A 12,491-nucleotide genomic window follows, 5' to 3' on the forward strand; every position below is an offset into this window, starting at 1 on the left:
CTGCTGTGTGATGAGTCTGTGGGTCTCTGCTGTGTGATGAGTCTGTGGGTCTCTGCTGTGTGATGAGTCTGTGGGTCTTTGCTGTGTGATGAGTCTGTGGGTCTCTGCTGTGTGATGAGTCTGTGGGTCTCTGCTGTGTGATGAGTCTGTGGGTCTCTGCTGTGTGATGAGTCTGTGGGTCTCTGCTGTGTGATGAGTCTGTGGGTCTCTGCTGTGTGATGAGTCTGTGGGTCTCTGCTGTGTGTTGAGTCTGTGGGTCTCTGCTGTGTGATGAGTCTGTGGGTCTCTGCTGTGTGATGAGTCTATGGGTCTCTGCTGCGTGATGAGTCTGTGGGTCTCTGCTGTGTGATGAGTCTGTGGGTCTCTGCTGTGTGATGAGTCTGTGGGTCTCTGCTGTGTGATGAGTCTGTGGGTCTCTGCTGTGTGATGAGTCTATGGGTCTCTGCTGTGTGATGAGTCTGTGGGTCTCTGCTGTGTGATGAGTCTATGGCTCTCTGCTGTGTGATGAGTCTATGTGTGTGTGTGTGTGAGTCTATGGGTCTCTGTGTGAGTCTCTATGTGTGTGTGTGAGAGTCTCTGTGTGTGTGTGTGAGTCTATGTGTGTGTGTGTGATGTTGAACTTCTTTTGCACCGTACATAGCCGATCGCGCTGATCGGAGGTGCGGCGAAAGACAAGAATGGCCGTTGTCGTGTCTAATGCGTCTCTCCCCCCCCCCCCGTCCCTCTCCCAATCATCATCATCATCATTCCCCTCTTTCTCTTCATGACTACCCACTCCTTGCTCTTTCTCTCCTCCTCCTCCTCCTCCACCACCATCTTCATCACCACCACCTCCGTCTCCACCTCCATCACCACCACGACCACCACCATCTCCATCACCACCACCTCCTCCATCACCACCACCACCTCCTCCGTCTCCATCACCACCTCCATCACCACCACCACCATCTCCATCACCACCACCTCCTCCATCACCACCACCACCTCCTTCGTCTCCATCACCACCTCCATCACCACCACCACCACCATCTCCATCACCACCACCTCCTCCATCTCCACCATCACCATCACCACCTCCTCTATCTCCACCACCACCACCTCCTCCATCTCCACCACCACCACCTCCTTGTCCGTCTCCACCACCACCACCTCCTCCATCTCCACCACCACTACCTCCTTGTCCGTCTCCTCTTCCTCCCCACCTCTCTCTCACGCGCTCCCTTCTCACCTCTTCCTCCACATCCATCTCCTCCTCAACCTCCTCATCACCCCACCTCCTCTGCCCATCCTTACCCATTATCCTCCTCCTCCTCATTACCATCATCCTCCTCATTCTCCATCCTCTTGTTGCATCTCCCCCCTCTCCCCTCCCCCCTCTCCTCACCCCCCCTCCCCCCTCTCCTCACCCCCCTCTCCCCACCCCCCTCTCCCCACCCCCCTCTCCCCACCCCCCTCTCCTCACCCCCCTCCCCCCTCTCCTCACCCCCTCCCCCCTCTCCTCACCCCCCTCCCCCCTCTCCTCACCCCCCTCCCCCCTCTCCTCACCCCCCTCCCCCCTCTCCTCACCCCCCTCTCCTCACCCCCCTCACCCCCCCCCCACCTTCCTCCCCCATCCCTTCTCTCCTCACCCCCCTCACCCCCCTATCCTCTCCTCTCCCCCCTCTCCCCCCCCCTCCCCCCTCTCCTCACCCCCCTCTCCCCACCCCCCTCTCCTCACCCCCCTCCCCCCTCTCCTCCCCCCCTCCCCCCTCTCCTCACCCCCCTCTCCCCACCCCCCTCTCCTTACCCCCCTCCCCCCTCTCCTCACCCCCCTCTCCTCACCCCCTCCCCCCTCTCCTCACCCCCCTCCCCCCTCTCCTCACCCCCCTTTCTTCCCCCCTCCCCCCTCTCCTCACCCCCCCTCTCCTCACCCCCTCCCCCCTCTCCTCACCCCCCTCCCCCCTCTCCTCACCCCCCTTTCTTCCCCCCTCCCCCCTCTCCTCACCCCCCTCTCTTCCCCCCTCCCCCCTCTCCTCACCCCCTCCCCCCTCTCCTCACCCCCCTCTCCTCACCCCCCTCTCCTCACCCCCCCCCCCACCTTCCTCCCCCATCCCCCCTCTCCTCACCCCCCTCATCCCCCTATCCTCTCCTCTCCCCCCTCCCCCCCCCACCGCCCGTGTCCCAGTCGACATCCGCGAGATCCGCGAGGTGCGGGAGGGGCGTCAGTCACGTGACTTTGACCGCGTGGTGGAGGACGTGGACTCGTCCCTCTGCCTCGTCATCCTCTACGGCTCCGAGTTCCGCCTGCGCACACTCAGCGTCGCCGGTAACTCGCCCGCTCACTCACTCAACCACTCACTCAACCACTCACACAACCACTCGCCCGCTCACTCACTCACTCAACCACTCACTCACTCAAACACTCACTCAACCATACGCTCACTCACTCACTCAACCATACCCTCAGCGTCGCCGGTAACTCACCCGCTCACTCACTCACTCGCTCAACCACTCACTCACTCAACCACTCACTCACTCATTCAACCACTCACTCACCCGCTCACTCACCCGCTCACCCGCTCACTCACTCACTCAACCATACCCTCAGCGTTGCCGGTAACTCGCCCGCTCACTCACGCACTCGCTCAACCACTCACTCATTCACTCACTCACTCAACCATACCCTCAGCGTCACCGGTAACTCACCCGCTCACTCACTCACTCGCTCAACCACTCACTCACTCAACCACTCACTCACTCAACCACTCACTCACTCAACCATACACTCGCTCACTCACTCACTCGCTCAACCACTCACTCACTCAACCACTCACTCACTCACTCAACCACTCACTCATTCACTAAACCACTCACTCACTCAACCACTCACTCACTCAACCATACACTCGCTCACTCAACCACTCACTCACCCGCTCACTCACTCAACCACTCACTCATTCACTAAACCACTCACTCACTCACTCAACCACTCACTCACTCAACCGTACACTCGCTCACTCAACCACTCACTCACCCGCTCACTCACTCAACCACTCACTCACTCAACCACTCACTCACTCACTCACCCGCTCACTCACCCACTCACTCACTCAACCATACACTCACTCACTTAACTACTCACTCACTCACCTGCTCACTCGCTCACCGGCTCACTCACCCGCTCACTCACTCACCCGCTCACTCACTCACTCAACCACTCACTCACCTGCTCACTCAACCACTCACTCACTCACTCAACCACTCACTCACTCAACCACTCACTCACTCACTCAACCACTCACTCACTCACTCACCCACTCACTCACTCACTCACCCGTATGCTCACCCGCTCATTCACTAACTCACCTGTATGCTCACCCGCTCACTCACTCACCCGCTCACTCACTCACTCACCCACTCACTCACTCACCCACTCACTCAACCACTCACTGACCCACTCACTCACTCAACCACTCACTCAACCACTCACTCAACCACTCACTCACTCAACCACTCACTGACCCACTCACTCACTCACTCACCCGTATGCTCACCCGCTCACTCACTCACTCACTCACTCACCCGTATGCTCACCCGCTCACTCACTCACTCACTCACCCGTACGCTCACCCACTCACTCACTAACTCACTCACCCGTACCCTCACCCGCTCACTCACTAACTCACTCACCCGCTCACCCACTCACTCACCCGTACGCTCACCCGCTCACTCACTAACTCACCCGCACACTCACCCACTCACTCACCCGTACGCTCACCCGCTCACTCACTAACTCACCCGCACACTCACCCACTCACTCACCCGTACGCTCACCCGCTCACTCACTAACTCACCCGCACACTCACCCACTCACTCACCCGTACGCTCACCCGCTCACTCACTAACTCACCCGCACACTCACCCGCTGTGCCCACGCATGATTGCACCCAGCAGTTCACTAAACCCACTGACAAAGTCAAAGATCCTCCGCGTAGCCTCTAACAGGGCTGTAGGGGCAAGTGCTGTTAGTAGCGAGTAGCAGCAGCACCTGTGAAGGCTACCGGTGCGGTGGCACACGAGGGGCTGGGTGGCCAGCACCACACCCGGCCGACAGAGACACACACAGACAGACACACACAGACAGACACACACACGAAACACACACACACAACACACAGACGACACACACACACGCGACACACATGTGACACACACACGCACAAGTACTAGAGCGGGGTCATGAATACTGAACGAATTTTTATCATTCTTCTTTCGCCGCTAAGATATTTACAGCAAGTTCACAATCGCCACTTTGGTTTGCAAAGTTACTACACCTTGCGGAACTAGCTGCATTCGTGTGTGTGTATGTATGTACGTGTGTGTGTACGTGTGTGTGTGTACGTGTCATCCACTCACCCACCCACCCACTCACCCACCCACCCACTCACCCACTCACCCACCCAGCCATCCACACACTCACCTACTCACCCACCCACCCACCCAGTCACCCACCCACCCACCCAGTCACCCACCCACTCAGTCACCCACCCACTCACCCACCCACTCACCCACCCACCCACCCACTCATCCACCCACCCATCCACCCACCCACTCATCCACCCACCCACCCACGTGTTTATGTTACCAGCTGTAATGCCCCACTGAACTGCTGTGCAGGAGATCTTTCACAGAAGCCACCTGGCCCATCGCAAATGATAGTAGCTCACACACACACACCACCATCACCACCACCACCATCATCATCATCACCACCACCATCACCATCACCACCGTCATCACCACCACCACCACCATCACCACCATCACCACCATCACCACCATCATCACCATCATCACCATCATCACCACCACCATCACCACCATCACCACCATCACCACCACCATCACCACCATCACAGATGATAGCAGCTCAGCCACGTGGCTGATATCATCATCATCATCCCTCTTAAGACATAGAGACACATATAGACACATAGAGACACATCGAGACCCATAGAGACACAGCAATCCATAGTCACATAGCAACACATAGATACACAGAGACACGCAGAGCCCCATAGAGACCCACAGAGACACATAGAGACCCATCATAGAGACCCACAGAGACCCACAGAGACCCACAGAAACACATAGAGACCCATCATAGAGACCCACAGAGACCCATCATAGAGACCCACAGAGACCCATCATACACACATCATAGAGACCCACAGAGACCCACAGAGACCCACAGAGACCCACAGAGACCCACAGAGACCCACAGAGACCCACAGAGACCCACAGAGACCCACAGAAACACATAGAGACCCATCATAGAGACCCACAGAGACCCATCATAGAGACCCACAGAGACCCATCATACACACATCATAGAGACCCACAGAGACCCACAGAGACCCACAGAGACCCACAGAGACCCACAGAGACCCACAGAGACACACAGAGACCCACAGAGACCCACAGAGACCCACAGAGACACATAGAGACCCACAGAGACCCACAGAGACCCACAGAGACCCACAGAGACCCACAGAGACCCACAGAGACACATAGAGACCCACAGAGACCCATCATACACACATCATAGAGACCCACAGAGACCCACAGAGACCCACAGAGACACACAGAGACCCACAGAGACCCACAGAGACCCACAGAGACCCACAGAGACCCACAGAGACCCACAGAGACACATAGAGACCCACAGAGACCCACAGAGACCCACAGAGACCCACAGAGACACATAGAGACACATAGAGACCCACAGAGACCCACAGAGACACACAGAGACCCACAGAGACCCACAGAGACCCACAGAGACCCACAGAGACCCACAGAGACCCACAGAGACCCACAGAAACACCACGTGGCGATGACGAATGACAGCAGCCCCCCAGGTGGCTGCTGTCATCGCTGTCGTCACGGCTGTTGGAATTCAGAGCAGCAGCCGAATAACTCTGAGGGCACGGAGACTTCCTTTCTAGAGGCGGTGACCGCCACGGGGAGAGAGACGCAGACTCCACGTAGACCTCCTGTAGGCCAGGCGAGGTAGTCAACATCTCCTAGCCACCGTGATGATGATGATGAGAGACACAAACTCCACATAGACTTCCTACCAGGCGAGGTGGTCAACATCTCCCAGCCACCGTGATGATGATGATGAGAGAGACACAGACTCCACATATACAGCAGCAGCAGGCATCGTCAGGGGTCTGGATCGAACCCACGACCTCCTGCATACCAGGCGAGGTAGTCAACATCTCTACACCAAAAACGAAAATTGTTTTTAGTTGAGCAGCTAAGGTCCCACTGAGTGTCTATAGGCACTGCTGTTGCTACTCACTATGAACAGCACTTGCCCCGACAACCTGTTAGAGGCTACACGGGGAACCTTTGTCTTTGTGTCTCTGTGTGTGCGTGTGTGTGTTGGGGAGTGGTGGTGTAGTGGTTAGCGCTACGCTGCGCTATGAACCCGGCGACCCGAGTTCAATTCCCGCTCACGGCCAACACCAGCCAACACCGATTTTCTGAACCGGTCCTGGGCCTCCCCCTAGGTCGACTCGGCCTCAAATGAGTTACCTGGTGTATCGATGGTGCATAGTAAACGTTGCCACTGGGGAGACAAAGGCGGCCGGGCGTGGTGCTGGCCACCCACCCCCTCGTGTGCCACAGTGCCGGTCGCCTTCACAGGTGCCGCTCGCTAACAGCACTTGCCCCTGTGTGTGTGTGTGCGTGTGTGTGCATGTGTGCGTGCGTGTGCATGTGTGTGTGCGTGTGCATGTGTGTGTGCGTGCGTGTGTGTGTGCGTCTGTGTGTGTGCGTGCATGTGTGCGTGCGTGTGTGTGTGCGTGCATGTGTGCGTGCGTGCGTGCGTGTGTGTGTGTGCGTGCGAGTGTGTGTGTGTGCGTGTGTGTACGGTGTGCGTGTGTGTACGTGTGTGCATGTGTGTGTGTACGTGTGTGCGTGCGTGTGTGCGTGCGTGTGTGCGTGTGTGTACGTGTGTGCATGTGTGTGTGTACGTGTGTGCGTGCGTGCGGGCGTGCGTGTGTGCGGGCGTGCGTATGTGTGCGTGTGTACGTGTGTGCGTGTGTGTGTGCGTGTGTGCGTGTGTAATCGCACCATTCCAGCCCTGACGCGGGAGGATGTGAAGATTTGGCTGATGGGCCTGCAGTGGTTTGTGGCCGACACGCAGAAGTCCGCCACGCCCCTGCAGATCGAACGGTATGAGCGCACGCATGAGCACGCATGCACGCACGTACGCACGGACACGCTCGCTCGTACGCACACACGCTCGCTCGCTCATACGCACACTCACACGCTCGCTCATACGCACACTCGCACGTGCACTCACACGCTCGCTCGCTCGCACACACACTCGCTCACTCACACACTCACGCACACACACTCGCTCACTCACACACTCACGCACACACGCTCGCTCGCACGCACGCTCACACAGACTCCAAATATACAGCAGGAGATCGGGATCGAGCCCACGACCTCCTGTAGACCTGGCGAGGTAGTCAACATCTCCTAGCCACCGTGATGATGATGATGATGAGAGAGAGACGCAGACTCCAAACATACAGCAGCAGGCATCAGGGTTCAGGATCAGAACCCACGACCTCCTGTAGACCAGGCGAGGTAGTCAACATCTCCTAGCCACCGTGATGATGATGATGAGAGAGAGACGCAGACTCCAAATCTACAGCAGCAGGCATCAGGGGTCAGGATCAGAACCCACGACCTCCTGTAGACCAGGCGAGGTAGTCAACATCTCCTAGCCACCATGATGATGATGAGAGAGACGCAGACTCCACATAGACCTGCTGTAGACCAGGCGATGTAGTTAACATCTCCTAGCCACCGTGATGATGATGAGAGAGACGCAGACTCCACATAGACCTGCTGTAGACCAGGCGAGGTAGTCAACATCTCCTAGCCACCGTGATGATGATGATGAGAGAGACGCAGACTCCACATAGACCTCCTGTAGACCAGGCGAGGTAGTCAACATCTCCTAGCCACCGTGATGATGATGATGAGAGAGACGCAGACTCCACATAGACCTCCTGTAGACCAGGCGAGGTAGTCAACATCTCCTAGCCACCGTGATGTGTTATATATTTTACGAGCGAATTTGTTTATTTAACAGAGAAACAAAACCCCGCAGAATTTGACTGACCGGCTTCCTGGAGTGATCAGTAACTCCATCATGCACACACACACACTCCCTTCTGCACACACAGACACTCCCTCATGCACACACACACACCCTCATGCACACACACACACTCCATAATGCACACACACACACTCCATAATGCACACACACACACTCCTGCACACACACACACTCACTCATACACACACACACACACTCCCTCATGCACACACACACACTCCCTTCTGCACACACAGACACTCCCTCATGCACACACACACACTCCCTCATGCACACACACACACCCTCATGCACACACACACACTCCATCATGCACACACACACACTCCTGCACACACACACACTCACTCATACACACACACTCCCTCATGCACACACACACACACTCCCTCATGCACACACACACACACACACCCTCATGCACACACACACACTCCATCATGCACACACACACACTCCTGCACACACACACACTCACTCATACACACACACTCCCTCATGCACACACACACACACACACTCCCTCCTACACACACACACACTCCCTCCTACACACACACACACACACTCCCTCATGCACACACACACTCTTTCCTGCACCACACACACACTCCTGCACACACACACACACACTCCCTCATGCACACACACACTCATGCACACACACTCCCTCATGCACACACTCCCTCCTGCACACACACACACACACACTCACTCATGCACACACACACACACACTCCTGCACACACACACACACTCTGCTGTGTGATGAGTCTGTGGGTCTCTGCTATGTGACGAGTCTGTGGGTCTCTGCTGTGTGATGAGTCTGTGGGTCTCTGCTGTGTGATGAGTCTATGGCTCTCTGCTATGTGATGAGTCTATGGCTCTCTGCTGTGTGATGAGTCTATGGGTCTCTGCTGTGTGATGTTTCTATGGCTCTCTGCTGTGTGATGAGTCTATGGCTCTCTGCTGTGTGATGTTTCTATGGCTCTCTGCTGTGTGATGAGTCTATGGGTCTCTGCTGTGTGATGAGGCTATGGCTCTCTGCTGTGTGATGAGTCTATGGGTCTTTGCTGTGTGATGAGTCTATGGGTCTCTGCTGTGTGATGAGTCTATGGCTCTCTGCTGTGTGATGAGTCTATGGGTCTCTGCTGTGTGATGAGTCTATGGGTCTTTGCTGTGTGACGAGTCTATGGGTCTTTGCTGTGTGATGAGTCTTTGGCTCTTTGCTGTGTGATGAGTCTATGGGTCTCTGCTGTGTGATGAGTCTATGGGTCTTTGCTGTGTGATGAGTCTTTGGCTCTTTGCTGTGTGATGAGTCTATGGGTCTTTGCTGTGTGATGAGACTATGGCTCTCTGCTGTGTGATGAGTCTATGGTTCTTTGCTGTGTGATGAGTCTATGGCTCTCTGCTGTGTGATGAGTCTATGGGTCTCTGCTGTGTGATGAGTCTATGGGTCTTTGCTGTGTGACGAGTCTATGGGTCTTTGCTGTGTGATGAGTCTTTGGCTCTTTGCTGTGTGATGAGTCTATGGGTCTCTGCTGTGTGATGAGTCTATGGGTCTCTGCTGTGTGATGAGTCTATGGCTCTCTGCTGTGTGATGAGTCTATGGGTCTCTGTGATGAGTCTATGGGTCTCTGCTGTGTGGTGAGTCTATGGCTCTCTGCTGTGTGATGAGTCTATGGCTCTCTGCTGTGTGATGAGTCTATGGGTCTCTGCTGTGTGATGAGTCTATGGGTCTCTGCTGTGTGATGAGTCTGTGGGTCTCTGCTGTGTGATGAGTCTATGGGTCTTTGCTGTGTGATGAGTCTTTGGCTCTTTGCTGTGTGATGAGTCTATGGGTCTTTGCTGTGTGATGAGACTATGGCTCTCTGCTGTGTGATGAGTCTATGGTTCTTTGCTGTGTGATGAGTCTATGGCTCTCTGCTGTGTGATGAGTCTATGGGTCTCTGCTGTGTGATGAGTCTATGGGTCTTTGCTGTGTGACGAGTCTATGGGTCTTTGCTGTGTGATGAGTCTTTGGCTCTTTGCTGTGTGATGAGTCTATGGGTCTCTGCTGTGTGATGAGTCTATGGGTCTCTGCTGTGTGATGAGTCTATGGCTCTCTGCTGTGTGATGAGTCTATGGGTCTCTGTGATGAGTCTATGGGTCTCTGCTGTGTGGTGAGTCTATGGCTCTCTGCTGTGTGATGAGTCTATGGGTCTCTGCTGTGTGATGAGTCTGTGGGTCTCTGCTGTGTGATGAGTCTGTGGGTCTCTGCTGTGTGATGAGTTTGTGCGTCTCTGCTGTGTGATGAGTCTGTGGGTCTCTGCTGTGTGATGAGTCTGTGGCTCTCTGCTGTGTGATGAGTCTATGGGTCTCTGTGATGAGTCTATGGGTCTCTGCTGTGTGGTGAGTCTATGGCTCTCTGCTGTGTGATGAGTCTATGGCTCTCTGCTGTGTGATGAGTCTATGGGTCTCTGCTGTGTGATGAGTCTATGGGTCTCTGCTGTGTGATGAGTCTGTGGGTCTCTGCTGTGTGATGAGTCTGTGGGTCTCTGCTGTGTGATGAGTCTGTGGGTCTCTGCTGTGTGATGAGTCTGTGGGTCTCTGCTGTGTGATGAGTCTGTGGGTCTCTGCTGTGTGATGAGTCTGTGGGTCTCTGCTGTGTGATGAGTCTATGGGTCTCTGCTGTGTGATGAGTCTATGGGTCTCTGCTGTGTGATGAGTCTATGGGTCTCTGCTGTGTGATGAGTCTATGGCTCTCTGCTGTGTGATGAGTCTATGGGTTTCTGCTGTGTGATGAGTCTATGGCTCTTTGCTGTGTGATGAGTCTATGGGTCTCTGCTGTGTGATGAGTCTATGGCTCTCTGCTGTGTGATGAGTCTATGGGTCTCTGCTGTGTGATGAGTCTATGGCTCTTTGCTGTGTGATGAGTCTATGGGTCTCTGCTGTGTGATGAGTCTATGGCTCTTTGCTGTGTGATGAGTCTATGGGTCTCTGCTGTGTGATGAGTCTATGGCTCTCTGCTGTGTGATGAGTCTATGGGTCTCTGCTGTGTGATGAGTCTATGGCTCTTTGCTGTGTGATAAGTCTATGGCTCTCTGCTGTGTGATGAGTCTATGGCTCTCTGCTGTGTGATGAGTCTATGGCTCTCTGCTGTGTGATGAGTCTGTGGGTCTCTGCTGTGTGATGAGTCTGTGGGTCTCTGCTGTGTGATGAGTCTGTGGGTCTCTGCTGTGTGATGAGTCTGTGGGTCTCTGCTGTGTGATGAGTCTATGGGTCTCTGCTGTGTGATGAGTCTATGGCTCTCTGCATTCCTTCGCAGGTGGTTGAGGAAACAGTTCTACTCGTTGGATCGTAACCGCGGCAACACGTGAGTCCAGCCACCAACATGGACCTCCCCCTGCCAGCACCTCCATAGAGACACATAGACTACTCACACAGAGACCCATAGACTCATCACACAGCAGCAACAACAACCGCCATTCGCCACTAAGTGGCGGTGACGTCACCACGACGCTTGTGCCAGGCCATGTGCACCTTGAGGCGCTGTGAAGTGTCGACCGCCCGCTGGCAGGAGGTCACGGGGCAGACCCAGCAGGTGCCACGGGTCGACTGACTGAGGATGACCGAGATGACTGGCTGATGCACCACCTGTGCCCCGACTGTGCCAACTTGTTGTGCTTTAGCCACCCGGCGCTCCGCTCGTTGTTGTGAGCGTCGCTCCTCCGCCCTCCGTTGTTGTTGGAGGGTGACTGCCTCCAACTGCCCAGTAGCGTCCTTCACGAGCCTTCTCCACTGAGGTCGATCTTGACACCGCTGGTACCAGTCATCGGCAAGTCCACTCAGCTCCACGTCCTCCTGTACCACATCACTCCATCTCTTCTCTAGGCCGTGCCGCGCCCGTTTAGCCCCCTCGATCCGGCCGAACAAAAGCTGCCTGCCGGAGGAGCTCACCTATGGGACTTTGTCCAGATCTTTCAAGGATTTGTGAGCTCCTCACAAAATCCAGCCTGGCTAAACCCAGGATGGATCGTAGGCAGGCCAGCCAAAATGTTTCTAACTGGCGAAGATGTTCCATTAGGGGGGGTCCACGTTTCGCAAGCGTAGAGAAGGGAGGGAATGACTGTGGCCGAGAAGACCTGAAGCTTCGTGCGGAGCGACAGACCAGGTAGCTTCCACACAGCGTTACGCAACCGATGAAAAGATATTGCCGCTCGACTGATTCGGAGTGAGACTTCTGCTGCTAAACTGGAGCCGGTCATAAGCACACTGCCCAGGTATGGGAAACTCTCCACTCTCTCCACAACTGCCCCATCACCGA

At 55.4% G+C, this 12,491-nt stretch overlaps 1 protein-coding gene across 1 annotated transcript in view; it reads left to right on the plus strand.

The window, feature by feature from the left end:
• The window catches only part of LOC144952862 (1-phosphatidylinositol 4,5-bisphosphate phosphodiesterase gamma-1-like), an 89,404-nt gene that overhangs the window by 24,350 nt on the left and 52,563 nt on the right, over positions 1 to 12,491 (plus strand). The window contains exons 2-4 of the mRNA XM_078883332.1: positions 2,165 to 2,305; positions 7,128 to 7,221; positions 11,493 to 11,540. Coding sequence (XP_078739458.1) covers positions 2,165 to 2,305; positions 7,128 to 7,221; positions 11,493 to 11,540 — 283 coding nt within the window. The remainder of the gene's footprint in view (positions 1 to 2,164; positions 2,306 to 7,127; positions 7,222 to 11,492; positions 11,541 to 12,491) is intronic.

This window comes from Lampetra fluviatilis, chromosome 70 (genome assembly GCF_964198595.1).
Source record: "Lampetra fluviatilis chromosome 70, kcLamFluv1.1, whole genome shotgun sequence".
NCBI classification, from domain to species: Eukaryota; Metazoa; Chordata; class Hyperoartia; order Petromyzontiformes; family Petromyzontidae; genus Lampetra; species Lampetra fluviatilis.